This window comes from Haliotis rufescens, unplaced genomic scaffold, assembly GCF_023055435.1.
Source record: "Haliotis rufescens isolate VD_foot unplaced genomic scaffold, xgHalRufe1.0.p SCAF_3, whole genome shotgun sequence".
Lineage (NCBI taxonomy): Eukaryota > Metazoa > Mollusca > Gastropoda > Lepetellida > Haliotidae > Haliotis > Haliotis rufescens.
The window spans coordinates 15707013-15729474 of record NW_025964001.1 but is presented as its reverse complement, the minus strand read 5'-3'; the positions used below and the strand labels follow the sequence as shown (position 1 = coordinate 15729474).

General features: G+C 39.0%; 1 protein-coding gene across 8 annotated transcripts in view; it reads right to left on the bottom strand.

Annotated features, from left to right (window-relative positions):
- Window positions 1-22462, bottom strand: part of LOC124134880 (thyroid receptor-interacting protein 11-like) — an 88005-nt gene that overhangs the window by 31208 nt on the left and 34335 nt on the right. Inside the window, exon 1 of one of the 8 annotated variants that reach the window (XM_046499967.2) lies at window positions 1806-1953. The exons of 5 other annotated variants lie outside the window; for them this stretch is intronic. Coding sequence is in view for 1 of the 3 variants with exons in the window: in XM_046499970.2 (XP_046355926.2) it covers window positions 1710-1734 (25 nt within the window). In the remaining 2 variants the exon portion in view is untranslated. 2 more of the 8 variants (XM_046499970.2, XM_046499966.2) reach the window with 2 other exon arrangements.

Here is a 22462-nt window from a genome sequence, read left to right as displayed (position 1 = left end):
GACCTTTTGCCATGTTTGCACATAGAAATGTTAAAATGGTGTGAAAATAATTTAGCCCAGGTCATAAATAAATGAAATAAAAAAACATCCTTTGACCCACATCAATGACAAAATAAAATAAAATTGCTTTTTTTTAAAATCTAGTTAATCCAAAACCAGAAAAACCTTATACATTTTCTCTCTTGATTTGAAATGTCTATGTGAAATTTTCATATGAATATGACACAAATAACAACATTCCTTAGTGAATATATATGAAAATGTTAACCTACCTGTCCCTATTGTATTTTACAACAAACTTTTCTTCTTAAATCAATGGTCCAAAAATGCTTGCAAATTTATCATTAAGAGGTGTTGGTTTTAATATTAAAGTCTGCAGGTCTGTCAGAATCACAAATATTATAAACAAATAAATAACAAAATAACCAAAAAATCTGACACAAGTTACAAATAAATAGGTTAAATTATTTTTATGAAAGCAACTAATTAAAAAAATGTCAAGCACCACTTTTGCAGCCATTGCCTAGAAAAACATAAAAACATGGCGATGCCATGTTACAATAAGCAAACACCTATGTTTCTTTCTAAATCACTGTAGTGTCATCCAATTAAAGCAAGACGACATCAGCATACAACTACAGTGGTTACACAGTCTGATGGACGCATTCAGAGCAAGCATGAGCACATCAGCCTCTTTTCACAACCCGTGCCGGACACACAATAACATCAGTCATGGAGTACTGAGGGCAACCGCTTGATGGAAATGCAGCAACTGTTATTTTCAACACCCACACAATTTAACTCAAGGCATGTAGCATATACATACTATCAACTACACATTTCATACATGTGTGACGATGTTTCTGTCCCGGTCAGTACTGATACACTCTGTCCTCATGGCTATGAATTACATATCAATTTTGCTGAAATAATTGATATCCTTCTCACTTAAACTTAACTTTTGAAATATTTGCATAGTCTATATATCAAATTTAAAGTAATTTCCTATTATCCAATGGAACAAGCACCATGCAAGTCATTAAAGAATATATCTCAATACCAACCATTAACTAGAACTCGTTTTATGACTCATCTTCAATAATAAGTATACCGGTACATTTCATGTACTTAAATAAGTCTACACAAATCCAAATTCATGTAACAAAATGAGTAAGTATAATAAAAACAACCAACATAACAATTAAAATTAATCAAAATAAATTTATTTAACGAGATGAAAATTAGAGAAAAAAAATTAAAATTAAAATGTACAAATACATGTCTATGAAATTTTCAGTGAACATGCCCAACACCTTGAAACCCTGAGGCACCAGACCAACCTGATTGGGAACATGCTGTGTGTCCTGTACTACATGTTGCCTGTATGGCAGGTTATTCTACACATCAGATTCATCAGCCCGCCACGTGGTGGTTCACAATGACTTGCAGATTAATTCCCACATCAATAATCTATAGTAATATGTTAGTAGATAAGACTCAAGTGCCATGCTATACCTGTGCAGATGACTGTCACCCAAGTCCAGGTTGTGAGAGACGGAAAGAGTACACATCCTTGCACATAGTCATGGTCCCAATACTGTCCAAGTAATGTGTATCATTATACCGACTAATCTCCGCCTGATGAAGACTGGAATACCAATCAGGCGACATTAACGCACGACGGCCCATTTGAATGCATGTACACATACTTGAATACTCTCCATATGGCAGCATGCATGGAGTCAGGCCTAGGTGCGAAGGCTTGAAGAAGCTGTGAAAGAGACTGTGAATAGCAAGCGTCCTACCCTGACTGAGCAGTTCTTTGTGGCCATGCTTGCCCTGTGATGCCTCGAGCTGACTGGGTGTGCATTATGTCTTCCCCCGACTCTCCACCCGGCTCGTGAATGGACCAACGACGTAATCTGGGCCAACTGATTTAAACCTCAAGTGTGTTGGTAGAGGGGTAAGAACGGACTTTGCCCGAGAGATAAGTGATTTGGGCGGGAAAATTGCAGAGCACATGATCAGTTACCCTAGCCACACCCTACACCTCACTACCCTTTCCTCGCTGTGAAGCGCATGACTTTTTGAAGGATTTCTTATGTGTCAACATAAATGATTAATCATAGAGTAAACATTGATTGTATTTGCCAAAATGAAGGCTCCACTCAAAAGAGGGTATTGCGAGACCTAACAGTCCCTATGCTTCCTGGGCCGACAATATGTTGACAGATAAGCTTGTCTAAAGCTTTTCCGATTGTATATCTACAGGTACACCTACCCAGGGTGGGTCTGGCATAAAGTGTGGGTCAGACTACCCAGGGTGGGTCTGGCATAAAGTGTGGGTCAGACTACCCAGGGTGGGTGAGGCATGAAGTGTGGATCAGACTACCCAGGGTGGGTCTGGCATAAAGTGTGGGTCAGACTACCCAGGGTGGGTGAGGCATGAAGTGTGGGTCAGACTACCCAGGGTGGGTCTGGCATAAAGTGTGGGTCAGACTACCCAGGGTGGGTCTGGCATAAAGTGTGGGTCAGACTACCCAGGGTGGGTCTGGCATAAAGTGTGGGTCAGACTACCCAGGGTGGGTGAGGCATGAAGTGTGGATCAGACTACCCAGGGTGGGTCTGGCATAAAGTGTGGGTCAGACTACCCAGGGTGGGTGAGGCATGAAGTGTGGGTCAGACTACCCAGGGTGGGTCTGGCATAAAGTGTGGGTCAGACTACCCAGGGTGGGTCTGGCATAAAGTGTGGGTCAGACTACCAAGGGTGGGTGAGGCATGAAGTGTGGATCAGACTACCCAGGGTGGGTCTGGCATGAAGTGTGGGTCAGACTACCCAGGGTGGGTGAGGCATGAAGTGTGGATCAGACTACCCAGGGTGGGTCTGGCATGAAGTGTGGGTCAGACTACCCAGGGTGGGTCTGGCATGAAGTGTGGGTCAGACTACCAAGGGTGGGTCTGGCATAAAGTGTGGGTCAGACTACCCAGGATGGGTCTGGCATAAAGTGTGGGTCAGACTACCAAGGGTGGGTCTGGCATGAAGTGTGGGCCAGGCTACCCAGGGTGGGTCTGGCATGAAGTGTGGGTCAGACTACCAAGGGTGGGTCTGGCATGATGTGTGGGTCAGACTTCTATGTGTGGGTCTGGCATGATGTGTGGATCAGACTACCCAGGATGGGTCTGGCATGAAGTGTGGGTCAGGCTACCATGGGTGGGTCAGGCATGAAGTGTGGGTCAGACTACCCAGGGTGGGTCTGGCATGATGTGTGGATCAGACTACCCAGGGTGGGTCTGGCATGAAGTGTGGGTCAGACTACCCAGGGTGGGTCTGGCATGATGTGTGGATCAGACTACCCAGGGTGGGTCTGGCATGAAGTGTGGGTCAGACTACCATGGGTGGGTCTGGCATGAAGTGTGGGTCAGACTACCCAGGGTGGGTCTGGCATGAAGTGTGGGTCAGACTACCCAGGGTGAGTCTGGCATGATGTGTGGGTCAGACTACCAAGGGTGGGTCAGGCATGAAGTGTGGGTCAGACTACCCAGGGTTGGTCTGGCATGATGTGTGGGTCAGACTACCCAGGGTGAGTCTGGCATGATGTGTGGATCAGACTACCCAGGGTGGGTGAGGCATGAAGTGTGGATCAGACTACCATGGGTGGGTCTGGCATGATGTGTGGGTCAGACTTCTATGTGTGGGTCTGGCATGATGTGTGGATCAGACTACCCAGGGTGGGTCTGGCATGGGGTGTAGGTCAGACTACCATGGGTGGGTCAGGCATTAAGTGTGGGTCAGACTACCATGGGTGGGTGAGGCTTGAAGTGTGGGTCAGGCTACCATGGGTGGGTCTGGCATGAAGTGTGGGTCAGACTACCATGGATGGGTCAGGCATGAAGTGTAGGTCAGACTACCATGGGTGGGTCAGGCATTAAGTGTGGGTCAGGCTACCCAGATTGGGGTAAAACAGCTAATCATTGCTGCCTGTAAAAATTACCAGATCGATTTCATATTGGTGCCTACAGTTATTTTCGTGTTAAAGGCAAAATGCAGTTTGTGAAGTTATTTTTGTTGATGTATGGACAAACTCACTCACTCACTCAACACAAGTCGATAAAAGTTGAAAAGTCAAGGGAGATATTCTATTTATCATCCAAAATAATTTTCAGTTTGTAAACAGTATTATCCAATGTCTGGAGTGTAACAAATACAGCTAACGTGTATTAGTGGTACAGATATTAGTGATGTCATGGTGACCGATGAGTGAGTGAGTGAGTTAAAATTTAACGTCACATCGGCATTATTTCAGCCATATAGCGACGAGACCAAGTTAATATATTTACAATTTAGGTATTTATACTGCATCTGTATGTTTTATCTAAAAACAAGTTGTGAAACATATTTGAGCATACTATATTTAAAAAGAATTTATGAAACATATTTGAGTGGTGACCGATGAAGCCAAAATGGACTGCAAAGCACTGTGATGCTATTTCAGTGCTACGTGAATTTATATACCTCCATAAACGCAAAACACAATTTGGTTGACAGACAAAAAGATAATCAATGGGAAAATTTTGGATTCTAACCAACTATCAGAGGATCCTTGCATCCAAGGGACACAACTCTGCACCATTGTGCTACCCATGCCCTTTATGTCTGAAGAACGAGCAGAGTGACTGACAAAAGAATGTGGAAAGGAGACCAACAGAATGTTTAATGGAACACGTGAGCGAGTGAGTTTGGCTTAACGCTGCTTTGAACAGTATTCCAGTTATATCACAGCATGTCAGCAACGTACAAAGCAACCACCAGAAAAACAAAGTAATTAAAGGCAACTCTGATAAAGCCAAAGCTTGATCAAATTTAAACACTTGTTCCCAGCCTTAGGCTGGTTGAAATTCCTGTCAATTGAAGTCTTTTTAAACCACTCATCCCTCCCAATATCTGGGCCAATACAGTACTCTTTCAAATCTTAAACTGACACTTAACACTCTGACTGAATAGTTTTATCCTTGTTAATAAACACTTGTGCTGTGTCAAGTTTGCATTCTGTCATCTCATGGTACATAAAGCACACCAAATAGTAGGTTAGATGAACAGAAGGCAATATGTGAGCAACATGCAGCTTGTCACATGGACGTGACGAGATACCACTGACATTGAACAAGGCACGGTTTTACCTGCAAACACCTTACCTACAGGTGTGGAGTCAAAGCAGGCTAAGGAACATATCCGACGGTCAGACTGTCCCCAATATGACTCTCCATTACACCCCAAACTGAATCTACAATGTCCCGAACACTCTCATCAAAGCAAAACACTGTCTGTCATTGTAAAAGTGGCTGTAAAGCCCCCTTGTCAGGTCTGACAAATTTTCATGCAGAGCAAACAATATCATTATAAAAGAAACTGTGTTTGAGGTTGAATAAACAGGAAGATTAAAGAAGTATCCTCCGAGTGTGGTATGGCCGGCCTGCGACATCAGGGACCCAGCCATGGGAGGAGGAGGACATTGATAACAGTCTCAGCCAGTGACGTACAGTTGTCAGTCATATGGATTGGCTTGACGTTAATTGAACAGCAATACAAATAGGATTTATAATTAATTGTGAAATACTTGAGTGAAACTGTGCACAAATATTTTTTGATAAAAAAATACACTACTCAACTTTTGAAAGGGATAATAAGGCATGTCAGATGTAATTAAATATACACTTGACATATTTTGAGAATATTTTTGTGTTATGGAGATATACATATATCAATATCAAAAGTGCAGTAAAAGTATACTACATGTACTCAACGTTGGCTTAGGGCCACAACTTTGAGCAAAGATAACTATATTGGTCCTTAGCAAATGTTGAGTTGTAATACAACATATGTTAAAAAATAAGACTATGAATATGAGTGAGTGAGTGAGTGAGTGAGTATGGTTTTACGCCGCTTTTAGCAATATTCCAGCAATATCACGGCGGGGGACACCAGAAATGGGCTTCACACAATGTGCCCATGTCGGGAATCGAACCCGGGTCTTCGGCGTGACGAGCGAACGCTTTAACCACTAGGCTACCCCACCGCCCCCTATGAATATGACAGCTAGGACTGAGATATATTACCATGACTGAATCTGGAACAATTCCTTTTCCGCATAATATTGACTACTTTGATATCCTCTTTCTTCAAGTAATCAATACTATCAATATATTGAAATAATCAGTAGCATGTATATCAATACTGAAAATTCCAACCAAGGAAAAGCTCACCGAAAGTGCTTGACACACTACCATGACTACTATTCAGTAAAGTGAAAAACAAAATTATGATATTGGTTAGTAAAACTGAAAGCACATTTTTTTTTTATATTTTAGTACCTTTCCCTTAATTTGTGTTCATGAAATTTATCAAATATATAATACATGGCTAATACAATATGATGCAAAAAGATAACAAAGCAATGAATAATTCCCCAACTAACATTTTCTACCATAATAATTTGGTAGACATTATTTTTTCTATCAGTGACTTTTGGCAACATATTGCCAAGGATAATATTAATAATAAATCAAATATCAACCATGTCTACATCAACTGACAAAATAATGCATGGACTCAAATGCAACTTACTTTTGTATAATAATGTGCTGTAAAATGCTTTCAGAAAGTTGTCCTAGCATAAAATATCATTTAGTATCAGAGTTTATTTTTAACCTTGTGAATTGAACACAGTGACCACAACATTCATGTACATAAAATATGGACTGTGAAAACACACAGGGACCTTGTCAGGAACAGATTTTCTCAGTCGATCCCAGCTGTCGCTAAATACAGATGGGAAATATCAATTCTGATGTATTGACGAAATATTAAAAAGGGCCACACAAACATGGCCTAACTTCACACCACTCCTTCATTCCTTCATCCCTACCCACTCCATCATGTGCTATCATCTGGTCATGTCCTTACTAGGGCTGCAACGAATACCCTGTGAGACAAATACGATTCGTATCACAAATATAGGGTAACGAATACAAATAGCAATTCACGAATACAAGAAAGTCAGCAGTTGATGTATTATTTGTGGTAATCAGTGAAACAATAACAACATAAATTATTTGACATGGTTTGTTAATTATTAATATATTATACATTTATATACTGCACTTATCCAGGAACTAGTATCTGCACAAATGTGACAATGACCAGTGACCACAATACTGTCAAATTAAATATTATGAGAGTGTTGTCTTTTGAAGACACCTATGCATATAATATGTTCTTATGGATATTTTTAGGTACAGGGTGTGTAAATGCACATGACTGCATATTCATAAATATTCAATTCTAGTGGCCACGAATAACGAATTCAATTCATGAATGGATACGGTTCCATTCACCAAATACGTGAGGGGATCGTAACGGCCCTAGTTCATACATAACACCCACCACATTGGGGCCAGGAGTGTGAGTGAGTGAAAACTAAACGTCACATCGGCAGTATTTCAGCCATATCGTGACGATTGGGGCCAGGAGTGTGAGTGAGTAAATACTTAATGTCACATCGGCAGTATTTCAGCCATATCGTGACGATTGGGGTCAGGAAAGTGGGTCCACCTTACAGTGGTTTCTACACATCAATGTAAAATGTACCACATAGTTATATTTAGTTAAGGCCATAACAATTCAAATACCAGGTATTTGATTTTCATCAAAAACATAAAATTTGGCAGGAGGAATAAAATATTTCATTTTTTTTAAAACAAACCATTTAGGCATCTATTAACTATAGTTTGTACACGTACTTGGAGGCAATACAATTATGTGATGGCTGTTTGGCTGAGGGACAGGCATGGATGGAAATCTGATAATTAATTAATAATATCCAAATATAACGGATTTACACTATCGTAATACATCTTACATCTACACAAAGGTTAATTTCAATGTGGAATAATAAATCCTTAACTTTTGGGAGTTAACAGGCTTAGAATCTGATTAAATCAACGTTTCAGGATCAACAAAGAACAGCTCTTATCATCGCATGTTTACTCAACATCACCATCAGTGGTGAAACAGACTCTGGAATATTGCTGAGTGTGGCGTTAAACAACAAACAACAACATTGGTGAAACATAGATGAAAAATTGTGCCAGTTCAAAAACTTTTCTTGGTGTGTTAGAGTTGCTCCACAACATCTTTTGTGCCCTGCTTTCATAGAGTTTACACAATGGTACGCAAATTTGTGTCTTGCTTTATATTTCTCTGACATCAAACATTTGAACTGCTTCCAAACTATGGAGGATGATTGGGGCTATTTTCACTATTGCGATAAAGTTCTGCAATAGTACCCGACATTATTGCAACACAGTAAACTACGGTTATAACGAAATCAAAGGGACCTGTAATTTTAGTTCGTAATAACCGTAGTTCGTTATAAGCATATAAACATCATATATACATCAAATGTCCGGGACTAAAAAATAAGTTTGTTATATCCGTCAGTTCGTTATAAGCGTGTTCGTTATAAACGTAGTTTACTGTAGTATTGCGACTGTGTTAACCAACTTTAAGGTTTGATAGTAACATTAATCAATGTAACAGAAACAAATAAAGTATGGTGGACAATGTCCTAGTTGGCCATGTTCCTCCCTGTTAAAACTCAAACGAAAGGGAAGTTACTCTAATTGAATACTTGCTAATCAACAGACGGCAGGTTTGAAAATCAACTGTAAAAACAGAGTTTTCTGACAAATCAATTGTTTTATTTATAACTGTGACTATTCAAACTATTGATTGTTACACATACGATATACCATTAGCGTTTTAAATTCCTATCGAGAGAGTACAATTGTAGGGCAAGCAATTGTAATACCTTGACAGTTCGATAGATCATTACACTCCTATTCCATACTAAAATTAATATTGAAAATGTTTCCAATAAGGATATTTATCCTTCCTAAACTTATTTAACTGGCATAAGACAGGTCATTCAAGAGTGAGTGAGTATGGTTTTACGCCGCTTTTAGCAATATTCCAGCAATATCACGACGGGGGACACCAGAAATGGGCTTCACACATTGTACCCATGTCGGGAATCGAACCCGGGTCTCCGACGTGACGAGCGAACGCTTTAACCACTAGGCTACCCGACCGCCCCAGGACATTCAAGAGGACAACACATAAACCTGTTTAAAAGAACACAGCTATTTCTGAACAAGTTACTCATTGAGTAAGATTGAGACCGACCCACCGACTACGTAGGTTGCCCCAGAGATCAGTTTGTAGGATATCAATACAACAAGTCATTTAGCCATGTTTAGAAAACTTGCCATGGGAACACCTTTCGCATGTTGGGGCAAACAAAACATCTATCTACTTGAAACCTTTTAGTTCAACTAAACTCTGCATGGCTGAGGTGAATCTCTTTCACACAGAAAAAAGGTATGGTACATATTAGGCAAATAAATGGTTAAAAGACAGTCCTTTGTAACTAAAATATGTAATAACTGCTTTTGCTTTCTATCATCAGAAACAAGGTTTTATTTTATCGGTTATTCTTTACATTCGGTACATTGATTTTTCCAACAGCTGCCTGGACTATTTTAATCCGTTAACGATAAGGACAAAAATATGCAAAGCACAAACAAATCCAAATTTATTGGGATATTCATGGAAATCCTACATCACCGACCTACATCAACATTTCAAATTCCACTCCAGGAAAATTCTTTTGTACCATATTTGGAGTCTACCTGTCATCTTTTTTTAAAACAAACTCTTTTGGTTCACTTGTAGAATACCAGATACCTTTTGCCTTTCTGAAAAGGTATGAGACATTTTGTGCTTGAAAAGCTAATTTAGTAATGGTTTCCAAGTTTTTCACCTGCCATTTTCAGAGTTATTCCAGGCGGTTTGGGGGAACTTGCCCCATCAACTGATGCTTTTTTTAATTTCATATTACGTTCCAGACTTATTTCCAGACACCAGATAAGTCGCCATTCATTGAACTTTGAATATCACTTCATTTGTCTATCAGTGTCATATTTCAAATGTCATTGAACTGAACTGCCATCTATGAAATGCATGCTGATTCATAATCCCTTCTATTTTTAAGTTTTGGGAACAAATTTTTCAAATTGTGCCTCAGCAAAAGAAGCATCAAACAAATATCATCAACAGGTATACTGCAAGTGTACCTCTCTTTCAGCCCTTATTACTTTGAGGTGGTGTCTTTAATTCAAGGTAATACTTTTGAGAATACAACTATCTTTATGAATGAGTGAGTTTGGTTTAATGCTGTTTTTAACAATATTCCAGTTATATCACGGCCTGTCAGCTTAATGTGGGAGGAAAGCCCGGAGTAATGCAGGTCTCAGACGTTTACCACTTCTGTGAAACCCACGAGCATGGGTATGGTGTTGACAAACCTAGAAACATGATCGGGGCGAACCGGGATTCGAACCCACAACCATAGGTTTCTGGCGTGCCGAAGGGATGCAACTCTGCACAGCGAATCGCAGCGCCCCCACTATCTTTATGAACAGGTGTTGACAAACAAATGTCTTGAATTCATAATATGAACATTTTATTTATATTCTTATTTGTACATGCTCTGTGGTCAGAATGTGACAATTGTTTTTGACTTTTTATCTACAAACTTCCATACCGAGTGCGTGTTTGGCCTGATCAGCATTAGAATTGGCCCTAGTCCTATAGTTCTTGTCATACTGCCAATAGTTATGGTATCATAAGGACTAGTAGAAATTTGCCTTCTTTAAGAGTTTTGCTATATTTGATCATTATAAGGACTAGTGGACCAAAACTGTTAGTTTCTATTGCTAATGAGACTACTTGATCTCCTTCACCTGGACATTAACATACTGCTTCAACAAGACTCCAGCATACAGTTCACCCAGACCCTAAACATAACTTTCACTAGACTCTAACATACAGTTTCACCTACTCTAGCATACAGTTTCACCTAGATTCTAACATACAGTTTCACCTAGACTCTAACATACAGTTTCACCTACTCTAACATACAGTTCCACCTAGAATCTAACATGCATTTTCACCTAGACTCTAACATACAGTTTCACCTAGACTCTAGCATACAGTTTCACCTAGACTCTAACATACAGTTTCACCTAGAATCTAACATAGTTTCACCTAGAATCTAACATAGATTCACCTAGACTCTAGCATACAGTTTCACCTAGACTCTAACATACAGTTTCACCTAGGCTCTAACATACAGTTTCACCTAGACTCTAACATACAGTTCCACCTAGAATCTAACATACAGTTTCACCTAGACTAACATAGTTTCACCTAGACTCTAGCATACAGTTTCACCTAGACTCTAACATACAGTTTCACCTAGACTCTAGCATACAGTTTCACCTAGACTCTAACATACAGTTTCACCTAGAATCTTACATAGTTTCACCTAGACTCTAGCATACAGTTTCACCTAGACTCTAACATACAGTTTCACCTAGACTCTAACATACAGTTTCACCTACTCTAACATACAGTTTCACCTACTCTAACATACAGTTTCACCTAGACTCTAACATACAGTTTCACCTAGACTGTAACATACAGTTTCAACTACTCTAACATACAGTTTCACCTAGGCTCTAACATACAGTTTCTAAAACAAAACTCATTCATAATAATGCCTTTAAAATGACCTCAAAGAGGATTTCCACATGGCAAGCAATTACTAAAATATTTGAATTAATTGCATGTTTTCTGGCGCCACCCTTTTACAAATATTGACAGAAGGAAGTTGCTATCCTACCTACAATATAAGTTATTGTGTAGCTGATTGTTTGTCCGACAGACACTGCAAACACGCCAGTCTGGCTTTTTAGGTGATCTTAAACACTGATAGTCTTAGGTTGTACAATGTTTCACAGCTTACCAGTGGATTGGATTTTTCGTCCCAATCCAATGAAGGATGTAAAAAGATAAGCAATATTTACAATACTAATAATTCAACAAATGACACAGCTACTACACATTCTAAATTAATATAGGCTTAATCCTGTATTTCATGTTAAATTTTTTATTAATATAGACTTGGAAGAGAAATAATCTGATTATTTAACATTGTAATTCAGCAAAAGCAGCACTTTTCCCAAAAAAATAATCGAAACTTCATTATTCTAAGATATAAGTCTGTTGCTCTCGGTTCGCCCTGATTATGTTTCTAGGTTTGTCAGGGTCATATCTGTGTCTGTGGATTTCACCAAAGTGGTAAACATCTGAGACCTGCATCACTTTGGGCTTCCCTCCCACATTAAACTGAAACGCCAGGATTGAAATGGAATACTGGTCAAAGTAGCGTTAAACCAAACTCACTCACTCACTCACTCCTTAACATGACATCGACAAGGATAAACAGTTCCGGAAATTGACAGAATGGTTCAATATTTCAGCAGTTATGAAATATCATGCAAGTCACTGACCAATAAAAAAGCTCTGGTTTGATAAATACTGAATTATTGATCATAAGATCAGCATCTGAACAGTTTGAGCTTGTCCCAGAAAGTATTTGACACTGTAAATTTTGTCAGTTCAATGGATGTACTGAGAACCCTGTGTCAACTATCAATGGATATAGGCATTATGCGGAACTCCCACAAATGTCAGGCATGTCTTACACATGAACTACTTTGACTTACTGAGTGTATAAAACATTACTAAACCCATATATTCCCATAAAAATATGTTATGTTCATTTTGTCTCATAACATACAAGAAAATCCTTCTTTCTGGCTTGACACACTCGACATGTGATAGGGGTAGTGACATAGTTCATACTGTTACAAAACCAGAAGAGATCAACATTTTGATTTGGGAACTTAGTAATTTACTTTAAATGAAGCTGCACTTGTTTAAGCTGCACTTGTTGATATTCCTTGGCAATACTGAATACTATTTGTATGCCATCTACTCTCAGCAAATCTGGCAAACTCAATCCAAGCCTTGACACTGAATATCCCTATCAAAAGCTGAGTGAGTGAGTGAGTGAGTGAGTGAGTGAGTGAGTTGGGTTTAACACCGCTTTTAACAGTATTCCAGTTACTGTTATAGCCTGTCAGCTTAATGTGGGAGGAAAGCCCGAAGTGATGCAGGTCTCAGATGTTTACCACTTCAGTGAAACCCACGAGCACGGGTATGGTGCTGACAAACCTAGAAACGTAATCAGGGCGAACCAGGATTCGAACCCACAATCCTAGGTTTCTGGCGTGCACAAGGGTGCAACACTGCACAGCAAATCGCGGCGCCTTAGACGACTGGTCCACCCGTGCCCCCCCCTATCAAATGTTGAGTAGGATACATTTACAGTAGAAAAGACCAAATATCTTCTTTTGCTACATGTAACGAATTCCCATACCCTGCAACTTTAGTCACTAGTCCAAGGCCTGAGTCTAGTAACATTCTGTTCCCTCCCGCTGATGTACAGTCGATATAATAACACTAAATTCTACTGAAAATGATGCTGAGAGCCAAATGTGGGCTAGCTGACTCAAAAGTGTTTGACTGTTAAACTACACATGTTAATTAATCCTCAGGTAATCATGCTAATTGTCTCAAGATCCTGCATGAAGTGGACATTTCATTCAAAGATTCCAACAGACTCGGGTGGGTTCCATGACACACAGACACACAGACACACAGCCGTGACATGGACATGTGGACACTGGAACATTAGCCTCATGGTCAACAGTTCAGATGACATTAGCTAGATTTGCTGGCCATGAACTTTCTACAAACTGGGATGTCAACCTTTTCAGATGCCCAGATTCAGAAAATAATCCTCTATCTTCTTATTATTATATCCTTCTTACAAAGGCTAAACAAATGTTTTTTTCTGACGAACATGCAGCCTTGACGTTTCAACATCAACAAAACAAATGGAAATATACTAATTCAATTTAACCCCTCAAATTGAATGTAATATTGCTTTAACGTTTCATATTATGACAGTTTTTAAAGTAGAAAAAAGGAAATAGACCTTTATAAATCAAGAGATGTTTTCAAGACAAATGTCCTGATCGTATACATGTTGAATATTATTGATACTTCTTTGTAATTGACCATTATTGACCAATGAAATAAAAAACACTTTAAATTCACTGATTGTTTCTTTTCCAACTATGACAATATTGTCTGTAAAACAAGAAAATATCTGATCAAATGTGCAACATTATCATACAATTAGCTTCTATTCACTTTATGACACACGCACAATACGCAATCCGTTCATAATATTCCCTATATCATTAGATGAACATGACACTACACCAGTTTTCTACCCAGTTATAATACAATACTAACTTGATTAAAATAAATGCTTTGAAGTACTCATGCATAATGTGTTGAGTTTCTTCACCTGCGCTGGGTATTGTGCAATGTAGATTAGATCTGTGTACATGACTAACAAACACTAGCGGGTGTTAGCAGGCTTGGGTGCAATAGGTACGAGCAGCTTGAGTGTTGGGTTGTGTCAAGACCACACCCGCTCTAGCGGTTGGTGGGGGTGAGGTGGTAAGGGCTGGGGGCTAGAAACTATAGCTAGGGGAGAGTGTCACAGTGTGGATAAGGCAGTAATAACATATAGCTAGGGGGTTGGGTTGCGTAGGGTTTGGGTGGGATAGCCAGGTTGCACGGGAATTGAAACGCCCAACGCTAACACCGTATTCGTGTATTCGTGCAACCTTTCGAGTTGAGTTGATTGGTTCAACTGTGTCATATGGCCCTGTGACGCAGGGGTAGCATTATGCAGATGGCTGTTACAATGAATGCTCGTTCCACCTGTGACGAACAGGTCTGGTTGTTGATGAAATATAGTGATAGCTAAATAGACATATTTTATTCATGCACCGATTGTAATATCCAGTTATGTATGACTGTTTAATAATCTCATACCAACTTTGACTGGAGTAGGTCCAATAGTTTTTCAGATATTGTAGTAAACATTGGTACCTTAAATTATCTTCCAGACTCTAGATGGCTCTAATTGGGAGGAGTACTTGAGAGGGGGTTTAAATCATTGTATAAGAATAAAACCTCTAATGGGGTTAACAGTGAGGGTGGGATGATTTTGGATAACATCAATGAAGATACAATTTTTACATAATATTAATAGTGAGTGAGTTGGTTGGTTTTAGCACCCTCTTTAACAGTATTCCAGTCATATCACGGTGTGTCAGCTAGAAAAAGCCCGATGTGATGTAGGTCTCAGGCGTTTACCACTTTGGTGAAACCCATGAGCACGAGTATGGTGCTGACAAACCTAGAAACATAATCAGGGTGAAACGGGATTCAAACCCACCATCTGGCATGCCCGAGGGATGCTACTCTGCACAGAGTAATGATAATGTTAGCACTTGACAAAATGATGATTAAAAAAAACAGGTACCGTCTTGTACAAACTTGTGACAAAGTGCCTTAGTAGGAGACTAGGCAGAGGCAATCACTAGACTGGCTCTCTGCCAACTCCAATTTTATGCCAACACACCTGGCACTAATTAAAAAGTCCGGAAAATGGACTCAAACTGTGGAGCACAGCCTCCCTTTAAACTATTTCTAATTTCCAATACATATAAAAACAAAAAACATTCAAGTGAATTAATCATGTCTCAGTAAAATAAGAACTCAGTGGAAATCATATTTTCCCAATAGCTGTTCTGATACGGACTGATATTACAGCACCTAAAACAGTGGTGAAGTTTGCAAAGCACACTCAGAAAAGGCAATCAGAGGTTTCTAGTTCCTGGAGATATTGGTGTTTTGATGATTAAGTTCGAATCAATACACATGGGCCATAACCGCTGTAGTGCACATCCTGTTGGAGAAGAAGCGTCCCGCTGGCTGCGGCGGCCATACTGACCTGCCCGCCAAGGTATAAACGAGACGCAGAGCCAGGTGTGGGTTTATCAACGGTATTACTCACACTCCAACTCGTCATAAATATCAGGTGATTGAGAACTCAGCAGGAACAAGTCGGCACTCCAGGTAGACTGCCCTCCCACGTTATGAGTCTCAGTCAGGTAGAAGTGCAAGGCGAGATGGAGGCCAAACATGGCAGGAGATCTACCCTGTCAACTTCCAAACAACCGACACAGGGAGACACTTTTTTAGGTTCAATTCTAAAAAACTGCTAGGTGCAATTTCATTCTTTAAAGTAAACTAATTAACTGATTGAACGATTTTGACCTCGACTTCACATTGAATATGTTAGCACAGTAAATATATAAAAAGAATCCTAATCAATAAATATACTTAAAATGTCTGGAAGTTATATATAAACTTGGGGATGAGTCATCAATAATGATTGTCACCTGAAGGATGATTACGAGATTTTCTATCCACACACAATCACAAGAATGCTCAACATATCATCTTAGCTGAAACCAAACATGTAAAAAAACATAATGGATCGAGCAGCAACACAAATAAAAAGTCTCTGGGATGAAACTAAGGAAAATATAGAAGCATACCTGATATCTTTCAATAAACTCTAACAGTATGAACTGAATCAGATAAACACCCTTGGCAGGAAGGTATGTACAGAGGTAATAAGTGTATTATCACAGCACAGAGGCTTGGCAAACACTCATCTCTTCTGGCTCACAAACACATTTTACGTACCGGTACACAGGCAGGTGATTTCCTGGAATCTGAACAACCTCACTATTTAAATTAGCACTCTTTCTGAAACCTGTGACCTGCTTTCAATTGGATTAAACAGAAGGTGTGATATCCATTACCTCTTTTGAATTTGAAAGTGTTTAAATTTCAACCTTCATAAGCATTTTCACAAACACGATGAGCCAGAACACACCAGCAAAACTGGCAATGAATTCTTACAGTGACACGTGCACTTAGAACAAGAAATGATGTTTTGTTACAAGAAATAAGTCATGCTTAGCAAACTGCTATTCTGTTAGACTTAACCATTGATGTTTCAGGACAATGTGACCTTCATTACTTCCTTGTAGTGACAAGTCTAGCATACACATGTCATACTGACACAAGCCTGGGTATTACTTCAAGGGTTAAGCGAAACCCACGCTGGATAGATTTCTGCACCTGTTCACATGACCACGCATTGTGAATAGACGGATGAGAAAAACTGAAATGGGGATTACCCTTACATGCTTAAATTACTTAGTTTCCTCCATAACGCAATATCTCCCATGATGCAGCATCAATAGGGTATTCATTATGACTGTTAGAGCATGGCTAGGGTTGTAGCAGTTAGTATTTCCTTGAAAAAATTGATTCACACAAAAGCATAAGGCAAACTTCTATTGCCTCAGCTTAACATTGTCATAGGGGACATTAAGGATAACAATGCAGCATATTGGATCATTCCTAATGTTTTTTCCTGTCAGCACAGAGTGATTATATTATTAGCGTGTCAGCACCTATTATCATTTTGTTTGGGTTGATTAATGCTTAATACTCCATCAACATCTTGTCCTGATGTGAAGGGTTAGCAATGTTGAATACCATGTCAGAATTGTGTCATTTATATGCGAGGATGTATATTACCTCATACTATATCAGCATCTATTGCTGTTTATACCTGAGGTTGATTAATACTTAATAATGCATCAAAGCTTATTGCTATTTATATTTGGGGTTGGAAAATACTTAATACTGCATCTGCATCTATTGTCATCTATACTTGAGGTTGAATAATACTAAATAGTGCATCAACATTTATTGTTATTTATGTTTGGGGTCGAGACATATTTAACACTGCATCGGCATCTATTGTTGTTTATATTTGGGGTTGAATGAACCTTCATACCACATCAGCATGTAATGTGGGGGGTTGAATAATGCTGAAAACTACATAGGCATTGTGTCATTTATATGTGGGGTTGTATAATGCTCAATATTTCATCAGAACATACTATGATTTATATAGGGGAAGAACAATGCTTGATAAACACCATATTCCTTTATTTCAAGTATACAGACATAGTGACCGTGACTTTTTCATGTAATTGATAAAAAAATCCACAAATATTTGTCAAAGGAACACTCCATAAATTAGTGCAGGTACCGGTATGATATCCTGAACTGCAGCAGCATGGCTTAAAGCAGTCATTCTTTTGTTTTGCATGTATCACAAACTTATTCTACTGGGCCCTATACCTGGAGGTCAAAATGAATCAACATGTTAAAAGGGAATCAAAGTTTCAGTAAAAATATTTAAGTTTTGATTTACTCGAGGAGAATAAAGTTATCCTACAGACTAATTTATTATTCTCATTTACTTGTGAGGGTTCTAATCAGCCATACCAAATCCTTACAATTAACAAAAAAAATTATTATTCAGAGGAAATTAAAAAAGGTATCTGTTGTCATAGAAACTGATAGCACCATTTTACTCGTGTGTACTCTACAAACAGTTATCATCCCGGATGTTGATTATTTAATATCTGAGTCTTTGTTTTTGTGTGGAGTGATAATTTTGTTGATCTGTAATCAGTCCTAAATTTGATATTGAAGGCCTAGATATATTACTACACATGTGATTGGCAGTACAAGGGGACAAGTTGACAGAGACTGGTGTATACCGTATTCGACGTAATAAGCGCCCAGGGCGCTCTCAAAATTAGAAATAGGGGGCTCTTATTAGAATGTTATTTTGGTGGAAAAAAACAGAGTTGAAAGATAAATTTCGTGGTTTATGCCGACAGCTTGAATCTTTATGTACGACAGATATATTTTTCCAGAATTAAATGCCCATAATTAAGGGTGCATATAACACAAGAGTGCGTATTATACGCGAATAAAAAAGTCTTGTGTACATTGATCAATCGGAAGGGGTGCTAATTGGGATTGTTCACTAGCCAATATCTTAGCAAATGTCGCCGTGGGGGCTTATTAGAGCGGGGCGCTTATTATGTCGAATACGGTAATGGTCTATTGCACTTGTATCAAAGCACTGCTCCAGATACTGTTACAGCCACATGAGTACAGTACAGGCCATCGTCACAACTGACGAGTGCGAGTCATATTTTTCAAACCAAAAAGTACTGTACTACTCGTTTGTACTGGTATGATTTTGCACCCCCATCACTGAAAGACCCTGTGTTGTACATTCGGATTTCGGTGCCAAACATAACCATGACAAGAGAATTTCAGTGGGCGTTATTAGCCAATCCATTTGTTGATGACAAGAAATAACATATTCCCAGTTTAAGCAGAAGGAAATGCCCAATATGAAACACAGTTTATCAATGTAGAACATTTTTGAGAATAAAAAGACAATGTATGGGAACAATTAATCATGACAGTGTATAGTATTGTTTTCCTGTGTATTTGAGACAGTTGTAATTTGCAATCTATTCGTATTTGACCAGTTTTTGTCTGTACAATATGTTGATATGGCATCTATCTAGTGTACTGTCAAAGCATAAGCAATACAATGGTAGAAACAAACCTTTTTAGTACACTAGACCTTATGATGATAACATACAGCAAAACCCTTAAAAGGGCACATTTCCACTTGTCCTTATGATACCTTAACTATTGACCAGTTTAGCAAGGACTACAGGACCAGTGCCAATTTCAAACAGCTTTATTAAATCTACTGGTGGAGATCCCCACCATATTCAAATTTCTACAGGTCCATCTTGGCTTCACTGCCCCACAAACACCAAGTGACTAGGGAGGCAGCTGTAGGGTTGGCAGCTCAATGTCGTCCTCAATGGCTTGTGCTACTTCTCAAGAGCCCTGTCAGTCAGGAAGACTATGTGAGAGCTAGGGAAGAACACCTAGCGAGTCTAAGTCCCCATCATATGACCTGTGTCAATATTTGTTGTCTTCAAAAGGAGAATGCATTCCTCACAAAACTGCTCACTTCTATACAGCTCATTTGGTGGACTTCTGACTCAAGATGTCGGCATCCTTCCCAATAATGAAACCATGAAAACAGTTCTCTTCCCATGGCTGCTGCAGATGATGCATGGGGGAAGGTGCATGCTGTTTAAAGGGTTGATTGACATAACTTAGGAAAAGGAATGAATTGTTATACTTGTCATGTACTTTTACACACGAAGAGTTCTATTGTGTTGAAAACTGAGATTCTATAGTGGTCATAACATAATGAAAAAGACCACATTGCTTCACTTCCATTTTAATGCCAAACTAGATGAAGTACGGAAACTTATTCTGAACTAAAACAATTTGTTTCTACTGTTCCTGAAATATTGTCTTCAAATCTGTTTTCATACTTTTTTGGGTATGTACATCTACTTCAGGCTTATTCGAAAAGATGGCTACCAACTGCAGAGTTTTTCTCCCAAAAGCAGAACACTTTCCTACAGAAGAATATTTTGCTTCCATCTGCCAAACATTTGATCCCAACATGTTTTGCCATCAGTAGAACATTTTATCCAAACTAAAATGATATTTTATCCTAACTGTAGGAAAACTTCTACCAACTGCAGAACATCTGTTGATATCTGGGAGAACATTTTATCTAAAATGAATATTTTTTCCAACCTTCACGAATTTTCGACAAATCACAACGTTTTTTCCAAACATTTTCAAATAACTGCAGAACATTTTCAGTGGTAGAAACTGAGTTTTAGTCCACTAGTCCTTATAATGATAACATATAGCAAAAACCTAAAAAGGGGCAAATTTCTACCAGTCCTTATGATACCTTAACTTTTGGGCAGGACTGTAGGACTAGTGATAATTTCTAATGCTGATTTTCACCCTAATGCAAAACATTCTCTTCCAACTTGAGAAGTCACACAGTCTGGAAGTAAATGCAAAGATTCCCATTGCCTCCCAAGTGGAGGTACATGAAAACCGTACGAGATAAAGGCAAATTATCCCACTAGAGCAGATAGCAGGCTCTTGAGGATCCAGGTAGCGAGTTCTCCACTATCTGCTGAGGAGATATCAAACAGGAAGTTGGGAGATAAGGCAGGGTTATCTGCCCCTACCTAAGCTTCAGCTTACAGTTGTCATGACTACAAGAGGTGGCAGCTGCCTCTGTCAAACTAATCCATCTGTGTATAGGGAAACACTCTACACACCATTAGGAAACACAGTCATGTCAAACACTAAATTTCAGACACTGACCTTGCGTTAAATGTTTGAAGCCTGTGAACAATCAATTTAAGTTTACAAACACCCTGCTTAATTTGTAAACTGTCTGCTCAGACAATCCAACAATGACAAAATTCCCATTAAATCTCTATTGCGACCAACATAAATAAGATAGTAAACTATGTCTGTTATATTCAGACACATGAGTAAATAGGGCTGACATGTTATACTGAAGTCCCAATACAATATGTTTAGAGATACTTTTGAAGACACATACTTTTGAAGACAAACTTGTGTAATTCTAACACAACCTTACAAACCAAAAGCTGATTTTATTTTCAAATTCACTTTTTGATTTCAAATGTTTATATTCCTTTCGGGTCTCACCCTGACTATGTTTCTCTGTCCGCAGCACCATCTCTGTGTTCATGGGTTTCACCGAAGTGGTAAAGGTTTGAGACCTGCATCAATACAGGCTCTCCTCCCACATCAAGCTGACACCCCGTAATATAACTAGAAAACCATTCACAGCATCGTAATTCCCAACTCATTCACCATGCTCGCTCACTCACTCACTCAAATTATTTTCTACCTGCGGAGACCCATGCTTGCCATAAAAGGCGACTATGCTTGTCGTAAGAGGCGACTAACGGGATCGTGAGGGGTCAGACTCACTGACTTAGTTGATGCATGTCATCGTATTCCAATTGCGCGGATCGATGCTCATGATGTCAATCACTGTCTGGTCTAGACTTAATTATTTATAGTCCGCCATCATATAGATGGAATACTGCTGAGTGCAGTGTTAAACAACAAACAAACAAATCATATCATTTTCAGAGGATACCATACTAAATGATGGAATCCCTATGCAAATGGGATAGAGTTGGCATGTCATTTGGTGCCTAAGTCATTACTCAAATCTGGGAACTAGTGTGACTATGCACTTTGCACTATCATGCATAGACGATGGCTCTCTTATACTCCAAAAAAATGCACAAAATTCACTTTATGAGAAAGTACATTCACATAAGTCATGCAAATAAAGTTAACATTAGAGTTTTTTGGAGATCAGAAATTGCCTGGAAAGGAACTTTGTACTTGACACAAGTCCTGGTAGATTTGTAGACTTGTCACATCTCAGTCTGTATCTCAGTTCTGTTATTTGATTGGATGGCTAAATATAGTACCCAAAATTCAGACTCTGAACGAATCTATGGTGGCAAATGGGCCCAGGGTAGTTATCATAACAGAATGGAGATATAATACACTGGATTATCACGGATGATAAACTATATCATTGTAATATTGTACACTGATCATATTTTGAAGGTGAAATAACTTCAATAGAGCTATGACCTTCAG